General features: G+C 36.6%; 1 protein-coding gene across 3 annotated transcripts; it reads right to left on the reverse strand.

Annotated features, from left to right (window-relative positions):
- Positions 1-3,167: 3,167 nt before the first annotated feature.
- FAM204A (family with sequence similarity 204 member A) lies at positions 3,168-21,061 on the reverse strand. Of its 3 annotated transcripts, none has more exons than XM_030453567.1 (8): positions 21,034-21,061; positions 19,967-20,257; positions 19,157-19,247; positions 18,572-18,605; positions 17,887-17,986; positions 16,103-16,192; positions 5,771-5,877; positions 3,168-5,396 (listed from the first exon to the last, which is right to left on the reverse strand). In XM_030453567.1, the coding sequence occupies exons 2-8, from the start codon at positions 20,219-20,221 to the stop codon at positions 5,345-5,347; spliced, it is 729 nt and encodes a 242-aa protein (XP_030309427.1). In that variant the 5' UTR covers positions 20,222-20,257; positions 21,034-21,061; the 3' UTR covers positions 3,168-5,344. The 3 variants fall into 3 exon arrangements, with proteins under 3 accessions (XP_030309427.1, XP_008495964.1, XP_030309426.1); XM_008497742.2 differs by having other exon boundaries at positions 17,887-17,989; XM_030453566.1 differs by lacking the exon at positions 21,034-21,061 and adding an exon at positions 20,816-20,992 and having other exon boundaries at positions 17,887-17,989.
- Between the last annotated feature and the right edge of the window lie 289 nt (positions 21,062-21,350).

A 21,350-nucleotide genomic window follows, 5' to 3' on the forward strand; every position in this document is an offset into this window, starting at 1 on the left:
GATCTTATTATAAGCACAGCTGAATTTCTAGATGAAGAGAACTCTCCTTCTCACTAATTCTGCTTGATCTTCCTATCACAAACTGGGTATGCACTGCTTATATGTTCCTTGACTGCCACTTCTGTGTTCCCTGCTCTTCGATCAGAGATAAATAAACCAAAGACAGCATGATGCCTGTTATCTAAAAAGATTCAGGTAGAGCAAGTATCATAGCACAATCAGAGTACTTGAAAATTGTATTTTCCAGGGAAGGACTTTCACTTGCTTTCTTGGATCATACACAGAGGAAGTCCAAGGTCTAGGGGGAGAAAATAACTCTTAGTAACAGAATGTTTGAACATTCATACAGGATTAATTACTTGTTTTATTTTTTTTTCTTTAATTTTAAATGATTGTACTGCTAGCAAAAGTGAAAAATAAAGACTCTGATCTATGCCAGCCACTTACTACATGCAAATACTCTGCAAGTTTTTCCTATCTTGAAGAATTTCAATGTAGACTACAAAGGCAAAATGGACTGAAGTGATCCCTGGAGAAAACATGTGCAACTCCACTCATATAAAAAGACTACTTGCTTCAATAGAGCCAGACCAATTTATCCTCAGGATGAATTCACACATTTTTTTTCTATTATTAGATGGACGTCCTACTTCTAATGGAGTCTATGTCATCTAAGCATTTCCAATTTTATTTTTTTTTTAGAAGTAAAATTCAATGCTTATATAATGAATTGCACTGCTGAGCAGTGCTCTAAGTATCAACTGAGGTCCATTAGCATTTGCAGTGCCATTATGCTGAATCTGAAATCCAGGGCTATATAAAATATTTCAAACCATGTTTCTGTTCAGTCTTGGTACAGAAAATCTTTTGTCTGTGGCATATGGCACCAGCAAATCAGTGTAACAAATATTACAAAGCTTTTGTTCTGTCATCAAAATGGATCAATTTCCCAACAAAGAAATAACCAGGAAGAACTGTGAATTTCTAATGGTTATCCCCTAAAACCTATTTCAGCCAAAAAAACACATCCTAAATATCATTATGGCTCGTAAGTTTCTAGTTAACATTTACTTATGGCACTAATTAAGTCAGTTGAAAATATTCAATCTGAGATAAAGGCAAAATATATAAGACCTCAGGGTTATGACCACTGGAAAATGGGTGCTTAAACCAGATGACTTGTGAATCACAAAGGTTGCTGCCAGGTTCTCACTGCATCAAAGTCAAATGTCAAGTTGCCTGTGCTTGGTTATGATCAATGTGAGATCAGGTCTCTTTGTGTCTTGTGAGCCATATTCTCCATGGCCAACTTTCCTAAACCTGCCTGTGGTCTTCTTGCTAAGAAAAAAAGGAAGTGTATTCACCCAAATACACAAGTCCTTGGGAGGCAGCAGCCCTAACTCTGCACTGCCTGTCTGGGCAGCACTTGAATAAGGATCAATGAGTCAACTGTCTACTGAAGCAGCATGGTTAGAGCAAAACCCCAGCCCTACTATTGATAGATTTAAAAATTTTTAAAGTGGTTTGAGCTTGCACTAGAAGTACATTGTAAATATATGCATATCTGAAATACCAATATTCAAAAATATCAGGCAAAATACTCATTAGTGGATTAACTACACATGATCAACGCCAAATAAAGAAAACTGCTCTGGTTTTGCTGAGGTCATGTAGTGCTGTACAGTTCTTATGAAGTAAATATTTTTGAAAGTTGGGAATGCTCTGAGATTAAGCAATACATTACATTTTTTGATCAAATGCCAGAAGCCATAGGTGAATAGGAAACAGACATCAGTAATTACAGTTCATACTTAAGCTATTTCAAAACCCCTTGCTTCAATGAGCAAGTATTAACTGGACAGACACTCCTTCACAAATTAGAGGTTGCAAGGGCTTATTACACACCATATTTATCTTTGAAACTAGTCCAACAGAATTAAACTAAAAAAAAATAATGATACAGATTATGGTTGCAGGCAGAAAACTATTAAAACTCTAACAACTATATATATATGTTTTTATCTGTCAAACTGTCCCTGCAGCCACTCTTTGGTTTAGAAGCTCAGGAATGCAGTATTAAGAAATACTAGTAATTGTATCAGTGTGCTGTTGTCAAACCTTAAAACTGGATGTATTTTATCACAGGGTTGAAAAACAATTTCTTTCTTGACTATGGAGGCTTTCGAATGAAAGAGAACTGCAAGAAGAGGAATCTGGACTAGGTTGGAGAAGAAAAAGTGTGATACATGAGTGAAAAAGGTAGAACATGGATTGGATTAGTGAAACAGCACACACAGCCATCAACTTGACATTTTAAAATCTATTAAAAGTCTATTTTAGAATCAAGAGCAGAATATACTTAGTTAAGAGGCATCAGTGGCACCCACCAGATATAGCTCTGATCAGGCCAGGTAGCTCAAGATACAAACCTTGGCCAAAGGACAAGGAACGAGAGGACTTCAGCCTTTGCAAACTTAATTTTTCTGTTTACTCCAGAGAAACAGACATGGGAAGCAATGAGATCCTTTCTCAAATGACTTAAAACTACTCCAGATATCCAAGAAGGTACCAGGACTATAAACGGAAGAAAGAGGAAACTGGTGGAAAAAAAACTGGGGCAAAACCAGTGTATATACTGGTTTTATATGTTTAGGCTATATATTATTATATATTATATATAATATTATATAATATTATTAGGTTATATATTATTTATATATTATATATTTAGGTTTTTCCAAGGCTTCTAAGAGGTAGGAAGGAGCTTAGGTGAGACTGCCTATAACTACTGCCAAACTCAAGATATCATCAATGAGCTCCTAATAAACATTTGGCTCTATAACAGATTTGTACTGAAATTAATAATTTAAGTACATTCCTCTAGATACGTGATTTCAGTCAGACAAGGAGATAGAGCAAACTTGTCATTTGCTAAAGGAATTATTACATCTCATATTTAGTTCAGTGTAAGAGATTATAATATTTAAGCTGATTAAAAAGGTTTCAGCTACAGAAACAGCCATTTGCATTGTTTTAACACTGTTTAAAAAATAGGAAAAGTGAAATCTCAGAACCTAGTTTTATTTGTTTGGCCAAAATGCAGAGAATGCAGAAAAAATACTTTTTTTTAAAGTGTCAGGAATGCAAGACACCTTAGAATCACATCAGCAGTTTAGGAGGATATTTATTAAAGGTTGAGTTATGCATTCATTTATTATGTATTCAGATGATCTCTATAAAGCTGTATTAGGCTTTTGTATTTTCTCTGTTAATCAGGGGTTTTTTTGAACGTGGTATAATTCTGGGAAATAATATTCTAAGCAAATGCTCAAGGTAGATCAAAATAGTTGAACTGTGATAATTTTTAAATATATCACACAAATAACCCAATGCAAATATTCTGCATAGTTACACTTCTTAGTTACATTATTAATGGCCTAATATAAAACTAACTGGTTATTTTAAGTGAAAAATATTACAGGTGTCTCAGTATGCACTGGTGTGAGAAACACATTGTGGAAAGTTTTCAGACAACAGATGTTTTTTGAGCATTTTAATTTCTTTTAAAACACATTTTCATATTAAATAGCCCTGATCCTTACAATAAGATCAAGATCTTTGACAAACAAATAATATTATTATTAAAAGCAACTACTACAAGGAAACATACAGCACCTGTTTAATACACACTACTTTTAAATGTTCCATGGAATACTGCTGATGTTTTCAGGACAGATTTATCAGGATCATTTTGCTTTTCAGTATGTAACAAATAGAAAGGTCAACTGTATCTCAATCTCATATGGCAGCTGCTTAAAAAAAATAAATAAAAACCACTGGGGACAAAGTGCCTGTAAGTTTTGAACAGGAATATGTGGAACTGAGAATAATCTTGAATGTTCATGTAATGTTTGTTTATGCAAGTGAAGAGGTGATTTACCTTATTGTCTACAAAGAGATATTGCTTGCTTGCTTCCACACCAAAGATTCTAAAGCTGACATAGCTTGTAAACCACAGTGAGATTTATGATGTTATACTGCAGAAACCTGTTCAGACCCTGATTTACAATCCTGGTGATTGTATTCAACTCTGTCATCATATCTAATTATAGCTAACTGCAGATTACCATAGTGCAAACTCTCATCTTCCTTTGGAAGAAATATGGCTTTTTCCTTAAAAAATTAAAAAAAAAAAAAGGAAAGAATCAAACATCCTGAGGGCTAATGAACAAAAATGCACTATCCTGTGTTGGACTGCAAACCTAAACTCTTCAAATTGGTGCTGTAAAACTTCCAATTGCTGTTTGTTGGCAACTTGTTTTAGCCTCAAGTGCTCAAACAGTAAATCACCATTACACTAATACCATACCTTTGGCCTGAAACATATTAATCTTGGTTAACAATAACTGACATTTACATTACCAATTCAATTCAGGCATTGTGGTGACTAAACATAAATTCAAGAGCTTCAGGGAGAAAAGTTATTAGTTCTGAATGTGTCCTTTTCACAGAGAACCATTTTGAAGAAACATTATCATAAATTCTTATGTTATAATCTTATAACATAAACATTCAAATCCTAATTGATCTGTAAAACACTTGACTTGCAGTAAAAACTGCATTTGTTTCTTGGGTGCAGCTACCTGCACAATATAATACATTTCAGGTATTTTCAAGAGCCACCTTTGTTTAATTTATCTACTCAAGAGAAGCTGAACCTCTTAAAACTTGAACAATTGTGAAAGAAAAATGACAATTTTAAATATTCTGAAGAACATGTCAGGACATGACAAATAGTACCAGATCCTCTCAAGAGAGGGAGGGTGGACTTCTTTACTAAGATCCTAAATGCAAAAAAATACCCCTTTAAACAGGTAGGGTAGTTTTGCTATTATTTATTTAGTGTCTCCCCTCATCTTTCAAGCAATCAGAAAAGCAGTACTTATTGCATTAAGTCTGCATAGCCTTAGCAGGAAAACTTATCCTTCTCCTTGTACCTGCACATTGTAACTGCAATGCAGCACAGAACACACCTGGAACAAACATTCTATTCCAACTGTGGAGTGTTCTCAACCAGACCACAAAAGAGTTCTACATTCTACAAACCTTAAGAGTTTCATACTGTGGAGAAAAATATTATATTTAACACAGTTTTGATATTTAGATAGTATTTTTGCTGAATTACAAGATGGGGCCAAAAGAAGATATTGAAGTCTAACAGCATTAGAAGAAACACACCAAATTCAAGGTGTTGGGGTTTTTTGTGTGTTTAGATTTAAAAGTTGCCTACAAAGATTCTTCAAGTAAAACCAGGTTATTTCACTTGTGAGGAAAACAGGATGGATTACATGTATCCCATGTTGCTTTTTGTTTCCCATCTCTTCTTGGCTTCAAATCTGAAAAAGAACACCAAAAATATATTAGGCATCATGAGCATGTGTGTTTTCAACCATACAACTCTTAATAACAACAAGCCCCCCACCTTATTTTAATACTGTAATAAAGATTTGAGGGTGAACGTAGCCATGTAACCAATATATTAATTCTGGCAAAGCCTCTGTGCTTAAGTCTGATACACTGCTAAAAAAAATAAAAATAATAAATTACAAAACAACCACAAAAAACCCTCTCAAACCCAACAAGGTTAAACTAAACAAATAAGATTAGCACAAACCTATTTCAACTAAGAAAACATTAAACTGAGATTGTATTGTATATGCTCAGTGCCAATGAAACCACAAATGTTTAATTACATACTCAAATGACTTACCCCCAAGCAAGCTTCTTTTTCTTTCGAGCTTCTTGGGCAGCCTCTGCTTCTTGCTTGGCTTTCACAAAGTTACGGCAAGCGGCAGCTTTGGCAATTTTCACACCAAGCTAAGACACAAAAAAGGAACAAAGAAAAACTGAACAGATGTAAAATGCTCCCATGAAATGCAAGCTTTACAAATTTCTTGGTCTGCTATTGTTCCTCAGAATTTAATAGATACGAAAATACCTTTCAAATATTAGGCTGACGATGTGCTTTTAGATCAGACGTGCAAGAATGTCTTGAGAGAGAGAGAGAGAGAGAGAGAAATACAAAGCATGGGGATCTTGGGGGAAGGAGTTGTGATTGCTGTCATTCAGTTAGCCAAAACTGCTACAAACTGGTTAAGGAAAACCAAGCTTTCTTCCTCTCTTCTCCAAAATCTCCTGAAGTTAGTGAACACATTTGTGACTCGATATTCTAATTTTCCCAAACAGTGCCACGGGAGCATCAAACAAGAGAAACAAGGGAGACCCAAGTGAAAGAACACTCCTGAACACTTTGTTTCCATCACTAATGGTGAATAATCTGCACTTGAATAATCTGCAGCACCTACACAGCTGATTCTTATTTACCCCAAGAGACATTTTATGCAGGTGAGACAACTCCAGAATTCATCTTTAGGTGTAGACACACTGACACATCTACAGCTCTGCCATCAAACACCCACTCTGCAGGTAGGCTGATACCCCTGACCATTTTGTTCATAAAGCAAACCAAACTTGTAGTGATAAATAACATCACTACAAGCTGATCTACCTTATGGTCTTTTCAGGGTTCAAGAATCAGGAAAGTAGCCTTACTGTACAAGGCTCTGAGAGCCTACATGCATGTAGACAGCGAGCACACCATCAGTTTGTGCTTCGTTTGAAGTTCTATACACTGTCAAGACAATTAAGCAGCAACTATAATATCTGAAAATGAAAATTTTGCAAAATAAATAATGATAAAACAGTTTTTCATCCAAGTTTTGCATATGAGGTAGATATGTACCTATGGAATCATCTTGATGGGCAAAAAAATTCATGTGACCAGACATCTGAAGTCTTTTATATTATTAGCTACATCATTTTCCCCTGGAGGATTAACATTTTATATGACCAGTAATTCAATGCCAACATCTGAATTGCCAAATCAAGTCAACGACTAGAACATAACATTCTCTTATTTGCCTTGTCAATATTTAAGGGCAGATTCTGACTTCAATATACTAGCAGTATAAAAATGCTTAAGGAAACCTGACTAAAATATCAAGAAAGTGTTTACTTGTTAATTGAAACAGGACTAATTATTAGCTAAAAGAAAAAAAAAATTAAAAAAAGAGAGCAATCTGATGGCTGAAGTCAGTCAATTAGTGGTACCATGCCTTGATTTTTGAACTTCATTTTATACCTCTTAACCCATTTAAAAACTAGCTCCTACTATGTCATAAATAACAGCATCTCCTTAAAATAAGTTTTTGTGGCCTATTCAACACCTATGCACACAGAAATATACACAAGTGAAGTCTACACGAGTGCTCTGCAGAACAATATTTTGATCTGTATTTGTTGGAAGAGGGAATGAGTTCTTTTATTTTTGAAAAGTATGGGGGGAAAATAGGATCACAATATCCTCTGTAGTATATGTGGAAGCAAAAGGAGAAGCATTTTGCAGCAATAATGTTATCATTTCTAGGCTACACAGAGTCAAATTTTAGAGACAGGAAAACAACTGTGTCATGTATACATACACACACACAAACATTTTAGCCAGATTAAATGTCTTCTACTACCACCCACACCCAGACATACATTTCCAATCCCTCCTCCCAAAAGAAATCTGCAAAAGCTTGGTCAATGGGTTTTGCATTAAAAAAAAAAAACCAAACATTTCAGGTCATCAGATAACTCAATAAAATACAATTTTAAAAGTAGTAAGAAAGCATGAATAAAAACATATACAACAATTTCTTGTGTAGTCAAAGTATCAGCATTTTCCATATAGAACATCCAATATTTTGCTGCATTTTAATTAAGGTGTCTAAACATTATCACAAAGAACTGCAAATTGGTCAGAGCACGCAGTAAGGAAAATTAAGCTCTAAAGGCTTTTTATCACCATATTTCAGGAACCAAGGGTGTAAAATGTTCTAATTTGGGATATATTAAAAGCCATAAAAGGTCTTTCAAAAAGATTAATGGTACTTTGCTTGGATTTAAGATAAGGGCTTTAGCTGGTTGGAAAAGCAGGGCCCTGGCTAGACCCTTGAGGCATTCATCTTTACAGCCACTTGGAAGATTTGTAAAAGCGTCTGCATAACCTCAAGCAAATGCACTGCGACATTTTTTTTTTTAAATTCCTTTCAATTTTACAGGTTTAAAGTGTGTAAATCATATTGGGTAGTAAAGCTGATATAATGGTTCATCCTTGTAACAATATATATATATATTTTTTTTAAGACAAACTTAAAAAACAACTTAGTTTCCACAGGGCAAAGACCTTTTCATTTTGAAGTTGACCAGTAATAATGTCAAATATTTTACTCGAGATGTTTAATGTAGCATAAAGGAAAAACCCTTATCCCTTATTTTTCATAAATGTTCTACTCATCTGAAATTGTTACCTTGTAACAAATTTCTGAAGCTCTGCTTTTTCTTGAAGAGTTGCAAGGCATTTATTTAAAAATACCAATTATCATACTTTAACTTTTTATGGAATAACAGGTCTCTATGAAAAATATTTATGCTATTCCCTTTTGTTCTTTAATTAAATGAAAACAGATGTTTTCTGAAGTAAAGCGGAACCATTACTGGAGTACTTAAAGTGTTAAGGTCTTTAATTTTTATATCAGTTTGGTCTACAATTCCTGATTGTCTTTACTCAAGCTCAACATTAATGTCAAGCAAGTTACCTAGGAGACGAAAGAGATCAAAGAGACAAAAAACCCTCAAATGTCTGATTAATCAAGCCTGCAAACAGCTTATTTCTTTTAGCCTGCATGCAAGTATGAAAATGAGATTCTGGGAGCCGTACATTGTGCAGATTTGTTCATTCTTATCAGAACAAAGCCAGCGGCAGCTTATTTCATGGATCATTGGCACTGTCATCAGTGCTACACAGAACGGGTGACAGCTCCTCATTTTGAGGCTTGAACAAAATTAGCAAAAAGTCGGCACAAATTAGCCTCTCATCTTTTTAGTAATATGACATTATTCATTTACTTTTTATCCAATTTTTAATTTTTTCCTTGTCAGCTATCCCTTTCTAGTGTTTCTTGCACAGCATCATAAAAACGTTTTTCAAACAAGCAAAGAAATGGCTGAAGTTGAAATAGGATGTGAAGTTCATGGAGAAGAGTAAACATTTGTATTAAGCAGCAACAGAATCTACTCTAACTTCCAGAAAACTTCCTTGAAAATCAAGGCATTCAGCACTAAATATCATTAAGCAGAGAGTGTTCATTAAGACATCACTGTGCAATAAATGCTGAAAATGATAAGAGTAAGGAGACAACGGCTTCAAGAACTGCTCCAGAATTACTCAGGTACAATACACAAAAAGCTAAACCTACAGAACCTCTAACAAAACATCTATATTCAAACAGGTCCTGAAATATCCTGTGATCATAGCAGAGAAGCCAAACAGCCTTTTAATACAGTGTTACAGCTTCTCATCAAATATGAATCTAGTTATTTCAGGCTTGCCTTTAGCAATGATTTTCTCCTTTTATGTTATGGAATGTTATCCATTGCTGACGTATATAAAATATATAAAGCAAACAAGAATACCAAGTGGATTTTGCAGTGAAAATTGTTCCCCTTCAATGATGTGCTCAACTTCCACTGTAAAATACTTTGTAATACCTTTGTTGTATTTTTATGCTGTGTATTACAACATCAAATTATATTTGGATGACACAGTAATGGAGCAAGGACAGAAAACTGTTCTAATATTAAGCTCTTTGCTAGACTGAAACATTTAAATGCAAGTAACTTCTTCCATTCATGAGAAAACACAGCATTAAAAAATTAACTATAAGCTGTTAGATGCTTTACATAGCCCCCTTATAAGAAAGGCAGTTTTAAAAAAAGAACTGTAGTACTGTTTTCAGCAATTTCTTTATCTCTGTTCTTCTAAGTAAGAAAGCTTATTAACAAGCTTTGAACTTAAAATCACATTTACAATAATGTGCCATCAACAGTTTTATAAGCTAATTAGAAAAAAAGATTAATTAATGACTGGCTGCTAATAAAATGGCAATCATGAAGAAAGAAACCAAGGGTGCTAAGCTTCAACTACCACCAATTAAGAGCTAATTACAAACAAATTATATATGTGTTTTGCTGTGGGCTTTAATTTACTAAAATGGTTTTAATTAAAAGAGAAAACATGCTGATTAATTGAACTGCAGAAAAAAAATCTACAGTATAAACTGTGCTTTGTCTGTCTCTTTAATTAGACTTGTAACATCTGAAATCTTTTTTTAAGGTTTGTTAAGGAAAAGATATACATAATTAAGGGAGCATAAGAATGTAATTCTAGGTGATAACCCTGCCATGTTCCAAAGGTTAAAATAAAACAACCTCAATGAAGAGAGATATTTGGAAGCACCTCTGCTAAGTGTTAGAAAGAAAATCCTTCAGATATAAAAAAATAAAGTCTTATTTCATTTACCCCCGGGGTCTTTCAGCGGGCAAGACTTCCAAGTTAATTGTTGCTTGGTTATATTCCATATAAAATTGCATCAATCTCTTCAGGAACCTAAAGCCACTGTGATATGTCATGAATATTGCACAGAATTTACAGATTAAGGTCTATTTTACCAAGAGAAGAGCATGAAGCACTATAACCTGTCCATCTGTAACAGTGCTGTGTGTGTGACCTCATGACCAGCCCTATCCTACCCAGATTTTCAGATGGAAAGCACCTTCCAGAATGGCTCCCTGGTTATGACACACAACCTTGCTCCTGTACCTCCCATTCTAAATTACATGACTAACAAGTTACTTGCAGATGACAGAGACTAATTTGATCACTAGAAAACAGTCAAAACTGGTGCCATAAATTTAAGACAACAGAGGGATGAATCTTGCTGTAACCCAAGAATGATATCCCAGTGAATAACCAATTAATTTTGTCTATCATGATGTAGGTCTTCCATGTAAGTTTGATTACAATACTGTAATTTCTCTACAAAATGCAGCTTTTTAGAAGTGTTTCACCAAAATGCCAGAAGCCACTGGGCTGAGCACTTAGGAACAGTGCTGTCAAAAATCCTGCTCTATTTCAAGACCGAGAGCTACTGCAGTAATTCAGTACACTAAGTTACAAAATATTTTAAAAGCTCCTTTTGACAGGCAAGTCTAATAAGGTCAAGATTTTTTTTATCACGTTCAAGTTACAGTCCTCAGGCTAATGCAGTCTTAGACAATGTGGCACCTACCTACCAGGCAGCTAACACAAAACCCACGAGCAAATGCAAAGTTTGAGCTTTTGCTTGAGCAGTTCTCAGAATATTAGAGCCTTAAGAATTCTGCCTTCTGCTTCCTGAGACACTACACAGTGACTTGAGTGCAAAAGTGCTATGAAAAGTTCTTTATCTAGGGGGAAAAAGCTTGGAAAATATATTTAGATTTATGTATTAGGGTGGTGGTGGTGAAACTTAAGATTATTTGGTTTAATTAAGAACTTTTACAAGTGTAACTCCAAACTCAGATTTACAGCCAAGTGAATTTAACAGGTATCTCCACATACCATCCTCACTTAAAAGTAAAAACACCTCCACATATGCAGTCACAGTGCTCTAACTTAACATTTATTCTTCAAAAAAATCTTGGCAGATTCGCACACACAAAAGTAGGAACAATTAAAGTACATTTGAAGATATTACTTTTTTGAAAGCCTTAGAGTTGACATAATTCCAATGGTCTGTTCCCAGTTACATATCCAAGTACCTGCTACCATTCAACCTCAGCTATCTTACCCTAGAGAACCACTAAGAAAAGTATTTCAGCACAGCCCAGTATCCAAGTGAACATCACTGTCTCCTCAGCTTTCAAGGTAAAAGGTTCAGAATTTTGGGGGTAACTCCTGTGTTAATATTTAACATGTCCATTAGCATCTCTCAAATCATTATCATTAACTGCAGTGTTTGAACACCAGCTTTAGGTGGTGTTTTTTTCCAGCCTACACTGGAAAAGCAGAACATTAAAGCATGAAGGACCCTGCCAACCCTGAAAGCCCTTGGAATGTTGTAATAAAGACAGCAAGTGGATTACAATTAACAAAATAACAAACCTGAAATGTGCCTCTTACACCAGCACACTGCAATGAACTGCTAGTTATTTAATACTAACAATATTATGTTGCAGGTATTACAAAAATAATTCATTCTAAGATTAAGTAGTATGAGCCACCTGCATCATGTTGACACTCAAAGATTTATCAAAGGTTGTGCTGGTCTCAAAATGTAACTGTACCACAGCACTGAGGTGCTCAAGCTCAACAAGGTTCTAGAAGCAGTCCAGCTGGAGAAGCAGATTTACTGAGGGCCTAAATTATTCTGTACAACAAATGCAGGCATGCCCATGCTCTTTCAGGAACAATTTTATTCATATATAAAATAATGCAATTGAGAATTTCAGGATTATTAGAACTCTTAATGAAGCAGAACACCTCACAAGGATGTGGCCAAGGATGCTACAGTTAGAGATCTTCTACCCTGCTGACTCCCAAACCAAAGTCACTTTTCTAGTTCACAAACTAGGAAAAGAACAGGAGAGAAAGGGCAATAATACTTGTAATGAGGTCTGCCAAGGGATTAGACTTAATATCATCATAAGTACAATTCATTACTTAACAGAAATGCAACTCCTAATCAAAAAGGAGTAAAATGATTTTGCTACTCTCAAAAGCTACATATGAATCCACACATGCAGAGCCTTAGGCATGAGGTGCCCAAGTTTCTCTCAGTCTGAAGCCCCAAATGCTACTAGATTAAGAAGGTTGCTTTCAAAAGATCAGCATTTGTACATAACTGTCAAAGCAGAAGAAAGCAATAAATCACACATTGCCCAAAGCTTCATTGACAGCACTACAATGGCAATTTCCTTAAAGAACCTGCAACAAGTACCACACGGAAACCCAAGACCCAAACCCTTGAAGCAGTATCAGGCTTTAAGGATGTAAATTTCAGTGATCCACTCACAGCTGCCTGATTATCCATACTGCCTGAATCATCACCATTTTTTAAGCAATCTGATTTTTTAAAATGGTTTTCTCACCATGTCACAGTGACAGTATATTGACAGCAGCATTTTGGCATTCCTTTGCTTTTTGGGACATCTTTTTCCTGCCTATTCTCATCATCTGTTTATTTTCAGCTTCATTTTTCTAAATACTGAAGCTGCCCTATCAGTTTCACAGGCTTATAAATGTTATACATCAAAAATTAGTTTCACTTATTAAGGCAGGAAACGGCTTTAAGAACTCTGGGATCTGTGCCTCAAAGCAAAAGCTTTATCAGCAGGTTCCAGTCACTGCTTCTTGCAAAAGAAAATGGTGCTGATTAAAACCCCATACACCTGATTTCAAAAAAGAACACCTACCCACTCCACATTTTTCACGTGGCTGCAAGGGGGGCTGCACCCCAAAGAGAAGGCAGCTGTTTCTCATAAGCTGCCTGCCCCCAACCCTGCAACACTGCTCAAGAAAAATGAAAATGATACAGAAAAAGATGACATTGAGATAAAAACAAACAAACACACCACACCACAATAATTCATCCACTTATTTCTCCAAGACTTCAGAAGTGGTGCACTTCAATGCAGTCATAGTGTAGTCCCAAGCCTGACTAGCTCACAGTTTTGTGTTGCATCTGGAAGCTAGAGGGCTAAAAATAGCCAGATTTTAAAATTAACTTGCCTGTAAGAACTATTTTGGGAGGTGAATTTAAAAAGGGATATTTCTTTAAAATTGCAAAGAGAAGGATAGCAGTGATTGAGTCAATATTATACAATACAAAACTAATATTTTATTAACTGTACTTGTACACAAGACAATGTTTGAATCAACCACTTCCATAACCAAGTCCTTCTCTACAACTCTTCACTGCATCAGTCACTATTAGAATGGTTTCCTTAGAATAAAAAGCATTTTAAAAGATCCATGAAAAAAAAAATATACAGCTGCTTAAAACCACAATGAAAAATGAACTTTGCAGTGTGTTATGTAGCAGAGAGCCCCAGTGAATTCACATGGATTCTGCCTCGACAGAATTCCTCATGAGATCAAGGCAGAGTCATTGGAGTTTTCCCTCTTTCAACATACTATTTATTCAGATAAACCCACTTAACCAAAACCAAGTCAAGGCTGTGAATACTAATAATGTTTCAAGCATTTTGTTTTCAGCATTACAACATGCTAATATTTGAAAGTCAACAATTTGGAGCTAATGTTCCACAAATAATAATACATTGCTGTAGCACCTGGGATATGCTAGATGTTGAACAATCCCATGGCTACTGAAATCAGATAACAGTTTATCATAAATATTACAAAACCTTAAAACTTCTTACATTAATTTGTTTTTATAGTCAAACAATTTGCACTAGACCCTCAGTATGTTTTATTGATTGTGGTTCTCTAACCATTTTTAGAGTAAATGGGATAATGACATTTGTGAAGGAGAACAGGCAGTGTTTTTCATGTTGTACACAGGAAAGGTAAAGAAACAGCAGCACAGGGACAAACTGGTCAGACCTGAAGGGAACATCAGGACACATTCCTAACACTGTCAATAGCTGTTATCTTTCTGGGTTGAAGTTTTGGGATCACCTGGTGAGAGTCCAGTCATTACCAACTGCCCTGACTGACTAAATGTAGGACTTCAAAGAGTAAGAACACATGCAGAGGAACAGTCAAGGTTCTCTTAAATAAAGTTAAAGTTTAGGTGAAACTAAGACTGTATTTCCCATTTTTAAAGCCATCACAACATTGCATTAAATAGTCTGCAATTTTACATTCAGGCTTAGCTTGAAAACCTGTACTTAGGAAATATTGTAAATATGTGTAGAAGGAGATGTATTCAGAATTTGTCTGTCTTAATGCTTTTCTAATAGCTTTGAATTTTGGTAGTGTATACAATGGAGAGAAAATTCTCATTATCTCTGTAAAGACAGAATGAAAGCCAAAAAAATATACAAAATATCCAGTGTAAATTTAGAGTATTTCTAATTTAGATTATATAAATCAGATGACTTAAAAATTATAGCTTCTCCACTCACCTCAAACAATACTTTTTCAGTCATATTTTCTTATGTCTCCAAAACTATTCCAAGTATCTTTTTATTTTAATTTTCTTCATTTGAATTTCCTCCCCTGTGCACAGCCAACAGTGGGCACCACAGCCTTCTTGGATTTCAGTTAGGTACTTCAGCTGCTACCACCTCCCATACACACACCAATTTAGCTATTTCTTATATAAAACTGCAATTGCCAGAGGTATCTGGTAGATTCCTCACCAGTTTAATCATTCACTCAGCACTGCATACAAATTTAAAGGGTCTGCTTAATGTAACAAAGAGCTGCATAGCTTACATAAAATTACCTGGATACACCAACTAACATGGAAACACCTTGAAAATTGAAGTACAGGAGCTCCTCTCACCTACATTTTTTTAGCTATACAATTATATACTAAAAATTGTGAGGGGAAAAAAAAACATACCAAAACCAAACCACAAAGTCTCTTAAAATCATGCTAAGGCTACAGCAATATGTTTGACATCCATGTCCTCCCATTCTTCTTCAAAATTCTTCCAGCCATCAACTCCTGATGACATGAATGAACAGAAAAAAAGCACTGGTGCACAGGTTTAGGTGTTTCTGTCCTGATTTGTGCATGTCTTTCTCTAAGCTTGCTAAATCTCTACCTTTCTTCAGTCTTCCCAAGCTTACTGGGGAGGGAATGCAAAGAAAAATCTGAGGCACAGGGAACTCAGAGGAAGGGAACATCCCAATCCTGTTTTCTTGGTTTGCAAAATGGAAAAAAATCAAAAGCTCATTGCAAAGGGCTCTTTACTGACTACTCTGACTCAGCATGAAGGCTTTAAGCAAGGCTATTTGGGATCATTCATGCTCTTATTTTCAATTTTTATATATAGTTGTCCAAGCTTTACTAGATCAGCAGCAAAATTCTTCAATTACTGACAGACATCTGTCCCAAACCATCTTAAAATGCTATTTTAGTTATGGCACTTCTTGTACAGATGTACAAACTCAGTGTTTCAAACAAGTTAAGAGCCCACTTACCTCACGAACAGCTAATCTGTCACTCAGCTCCTCAGCTTTATCAATGTCACCTTCAGCCACAGACTTCTCTATGCTAAGTTCAAGGCCAGACTAGAAAGGAAAAGCAAATATCTTCAGGATAAATAGAGAAGCAACATGTTTAAAGTGAGATACCTCCTTTCTAAAAATATTTGGTTTTTTACATTCTTTAAGACACTACACAAACCTGTAATTTCTGTGTAACACAAATCACTTTGTCTGTGTACTGCAGTGGGCAGTATAATTAAGAATGCACTGAAAGGCTGCCTGAGCACAATCATTGAATTAGTTCCACCTTATGTGCAGGATAATACTGTAGGTTAAAAAAATTACACGGACTAGTTTATGCCTGTCACAATAAAATTTCATCTGAAGATCTGGCTTATCTCTTCCATCCCTGGAGCTTTCTAAACAAATTGTGAAATATATGTGTCAGGTAACATGAAGAATAGCAATTACCACTGTATCGTTGCAGTTATAAGATCTTATCTTGACCCAAAAACTGAGTTCTGGCATGGTGCCATTCCACTGTGCTAATAAACTCAAAATTCTAGCAGTCCTATGGAAAACAGGGCAAAACACTGCAGAATGTAATCTCTGAAAGTAACAAAATAACCTCTATGATCGACATAATTTGTTTAACATCATTTACAAATAATGCAACAATAAAAAGAAAGTACATACAGGAAATTAGTTGGAAAGTTCTGAAGGAATACAGAAAGGTAACAGAGAAGTAGGTGTTCAAAAGTAAAAAAAAAACCTCTCATAAAAAAGACACTTCACAGACTCACTGACTCTAAATATTAGTGATGCTAAAGAAAACACATTTGCCAGTTTTGTAACATTTACTTTTTCAAAATATAAAAGTAAACAGAATTCTTGAGAGACAGAGACCTGCAAATACTGCACTTGAATTATGCAAGTGGAAGTTGGAAAAAAGTAGTGCACAATTGGAAGTCATTGTGACAGCCAGTGCTGTTAGATGTCTCTTCTGATATTAATGACATACACATTCTACTATGATAAAAACTCTGAATTTATATGGAAACCATCTGCATTTAAGATCTATCCTGAGCAGTTTGCTGGCAACTAATCACTTATCAAAACTAAGAATTCAGACAGAAGCAAACTATGTCCCATGGCTTGTATGCAGAATCTTACTTTTAACAAGTCAAAGATGGAAAATGTATCACAAAGGAGGCTAAATGGACATTATGTCATGGAACTTACACAGGCCCTTACTAGAAAACCTACAGAGCAAACAGCTCTAGGAGGAACTCAAAAGTATGAGTTTCTTAATTTGTCCATCTTGTTGTACCAGTTATTTCAAATATGATTAGTTAAACAATAATATTTATAAATAAAAGGTGTTATAAATCCAGTAAAACTGTAAGGCAGGTTTAGTCCTCTAATTACTAAGGCTACTACTGTCAACTAAAGTATCTACATGACCAATTAAAAAATAAAAACAAAGACAAGAAAAAAAAAAATCAAACCATGTATATGAAGTTCTGTCTCTCATGGTAACAGAAAACAAAACCAGAGGGGAAACAGGCATAGATATGTCTCAAAAGAAAGAACATCTTTCCATCCAAGTACTATTATTCATGTGATATTTAAATTAATTAAAAACATGCAAAAATTGTCCTTCCTCAGAGCAACTGGATCACTTACATTCAAATATTCTCAGTTTTTATTCAGCCTGTTAAGGCTGAATTCTTTTACTGTCCAGTACAAGCTGACATTGCTTATATATAAAAAGTCACCTTTTGTGGAGCTCTGCTATCCACAGGTGATTCAAATCTGTCATTGATTCCAAAGTACTGTGTAAGTTCTTTCCATTTCTCTTCATTTGCCAATTGTTGGCTACTGAAAACAAACACACACAAGTCATTAACATAAACAGTTCCCTTTCCACAACTTGTAGTATTTTTCAAGACTAAAAGGAATTTTTCAATTTGGCAGACATCCTCTTTTCACTCATTCATAGTTTTCAAAGTGAAATTATTTATTCCTTCCCCCCTGCAAGTGTAGTTCCAGAACCTTGAAAGCAAGTTTATAGAATCATTTAGGTTGGAAAAGATCTTTAAGATCAGCTAATCCAACTGTAAATCTAACACTTTTTGTCAAGGGGGAAAAGGAGGAGGAGAAGCAGGCTGAGCAAGACCTTGTATGGAGTTAGATGCAGAACACCTTTAGGAATTACATTAATTCCATTTAAATTTACATTAAATAATGCATTTGTGTCAATTTTTAAAACCAAGCAATAACCTTCATTTAGCAATCACTGGTACCAAGTTCAGTCTGCCCAACAGAGCCACTGAACAGCTTCAGCAGGTTTTTTACAGATTGTTCACTGCTAGGCTTTGGCCATGCATGTGGTCAAGAGTTCCACAAGTTTTGCCTGGCATTAAAAACAGACCTCAGATAATCACATTGACCTGGTTATACCTCTTTGTCACTTCATCCTTCTTTTTCTGTTTCCCTAGGGAAAAAAAAAATAAAAATCCAACATTACACAAGTAATACCCTACAGCATCCAGTGAAGTTAACAGAACCCTAACTGCTCACATTTCCTCTGAAACACTGACACACTAGAATTTTTGTCCATGGTCATGTGGATTTAAACCACTTCATACAAAGAAACTCCTACAATATCTGTGAAGAAGTTTTAATCAGAACATACAAAAGTATGTTTCATAGCATTACCAAAACACGTAGAACTACTGAAATACACTGATTATAAATGAGTATTTGCTAAGTTCTACCTCTCCCTTATAAAAGAGGAGAAATATATTACTTGAAGTTTAAATAGCAATTTACAACCTAGTTCTACACATGATGCATACAACTGGAAAAATTAAATCCTAGATAACAGAACACATCTATAACAGGCATTCAATTCCTGATTAAAAAAACCCAAACCGCTACAAACAACAACAAAAATAAAAAACCAAACCCCAGCAATAGCCACTTCCCATGTATTTGATTCTAACTCCATTTTCATAGACTAAATTCTGTAATTACATAAAACACCTTTTCTGCGGCGCTTTCTTTTTCGGCTTCTGTTTTCCTGATGTGCTTGGGTTTTCATTTCATGGTTTTTCTTCTGAAGCTCCAGAAATTTCTACAAGATCAAAAAAAAAAATAAAAAGCAAATCAATATTTTAGGGTTTTTTCCCCAATAAAAAAAAAAATAATAATGTGCTGAAAAATGCCTCCATTTCTTACTTATCCACAGTACCTTGCTCTATCTGAATAATAAAACGTATGCACTGAGAACATCCAAGCCCAATGGTGTTAAATATGAATTGTCTTTAATCTTTCATCTCCTCCCTCCAACTTTCTGCCCTCACTAAATACCAAATCTATCCAAAACCAGCAGCTTTCTCATGGGACATGACAAGGAATATAATTATGGACCATCCTGAGCTATTCCATATACTGCTACTGACTTGCTGGTAGAGAGCAATCCCAATGTTACTGACAGCAGAGTCCTCTCTGCAAAAAAAGCTGCTACAAAGAAGCCCAGAACTCACTCAACCCCAAAACCTCATCTTTATGCAACAATGTTACCCAAACAACTCCCTGCTGGGCTTCTAATCAGAGGAGAAAAAAGATTACACTCACGTCCTACCTACATTCCTGTTCACCCTCCTTGGAACAATCTAAGCTGTATTACAATAGCCTCACTCTGACCGTGTTTTATTTCATTTCAGGTTTGTATACTGAATATTCCACACTGAGTTACTGCAATTAAAAAAAAAAAAAAAAAAAGAAAAAAATCAGATTTTAAGTATGCTGCATTTCTTCCCTGGACATTAGGAGACCTGGAACAATACCCACATTCCACATGGTTAAAGGAATTCCAGGAGGGCATGTTTGAGATTCGTTGTCTCCATCTGTCACCGGTGAGATCACAACGGGGTCACTGCTGGCACTGCTTTCAGGTCTATTCTCCTGGAATTCAGGCAGCTGAGCTCTCCCAGTATCTTCTTTCACATCTTCCTTTGAAAGGGATCCATTCGATTCCTCTCCCTCGTCAGAACTTAACTCAACATCACTTTCATTCAGTCCTGGAGGCAAGAGTCCACTCCACATCTTCCAGCTTAAAAAAGTCCAAACCACTGCAAGCCCCTGCAAAGACACACAAGCACATGAGCTGACCCAGACCGAGGAAAAAAACCATAATTAAGAGAAGCAGAAATACTAAAAACACATCATCAGAAAGATTTTAATTTAGAATCACAGAGTCATTTTGATTGAAAAAGATCTCTTAAGGTCATAAACTCCAACCATTAACCCAGCACTGCCAAATCAACCCCGAAACCATGTCCCTCAGCACATCTACAGCTCCAGGGATGAAGCCTCCACCACTGCCCTGGGCAGACAGTGAAGAAATTAAAAGAAAAAATTGTAATTCCTCTTGAGGAAAGTAACTACCATCAGATAATTTAGACCAGCCCCTTATAAACTCTCAATACTTACTATTACTTCAGAGAGAGGCAGAGGATTTAAGCGCACAGGCTGAAGCTATTTGCTCCCCTTTTTTGTTTTTTTCCCCTTTTTCCTTGTTCTTTAAAGCTTTTGCCGCTCCCCGCTCGTTTCTCCCTGTTCCGCTTCAGGGCAGTGAGGAGCGCGTTCCCTCCCCTCCCATCAGCCCTTCCCGGGGCACCGCAGCCGCCTCCCCCTCACCCCAAGGCCGGGAACGGGGGAAGCTCCGCCGGCCCCGGGGTGTGGGGACGGAGAGGAACCGGGCTGGGGAGGCCACAGACCCGGACACCGAGGGCAGCCCGCTCCGGGACAGCGGAACCGCAGCTCCGGGCCGAGGGAGCGCAGCCCCGAGCACCCCACATCTCCCCTCACCGCAACCGCGGCGCCGCGAAACCCCCCCCGCCCCGGTCCGTGTTTACCTGGCAGCCATCTTGGCACCGCCGGAACACCCCGATCGCTGATTGGGTTCTGCTCGCCAGCCAATCAAGGGACGCCTTGCTGCCTTGGGCCCGGCCTCCCTGGTCTCTATGGCAACGGGGCAGGGCCGGGAGGGGCGGGATGTGGCCGGGCCCTCGGGGGGGGTGACCCGGATCCCGGGAAGGGGTTTGGGATGTGGCCGGACCCGAGGGTGGGGGGGGGTTGAGCGGGATCACGGGAAGGGGTTCTGGTGTCCCGGTTCTTCCTTAGGGTCCCAGTGAGGCCGCTCTGCAGGAACAGAGCGGGTTCCGCACACCCA

This window comes from Calypte anna, chromosome 6 (genome assembly GCF_003957555.1).
Source record: "Calypte anna isolate BGI_N300 chromosome 6, bCalAnn1_v1.p, whole genome shotgun sequence".
Classification (NCBI taxonomy): Eukaryota; Metazoa; Chordata; class Aves; order Apodiformes; family Trochilidae; genus Calypte; species Calypte anna.

Bases quoted from the DNA above. Each gene is read 5' to 3' on its own strand.
- FAM204A (XM_008497742.2), bottom strand. From the start codon at position 20,221: ATGTGGAGTGGACTCTTGCCTCCAGGACTGAATGAAAGTGATGTTGAG. The intron at 18,606-19,156 runs GTGTTTTATGTA...TTTTTTCCCTAG, and splicing joins AAGAAAGCGCCGCAGAAAAG to GGAAACAGAAAAAGAAGGAT. The intron at 17,990-18,571 runs GTATAACCAGGT...GTTTGTTTTCAG, and splicing joins AAGGATGAAGTGACAAAGAG to TAGCCAACAATTGGCAAATG.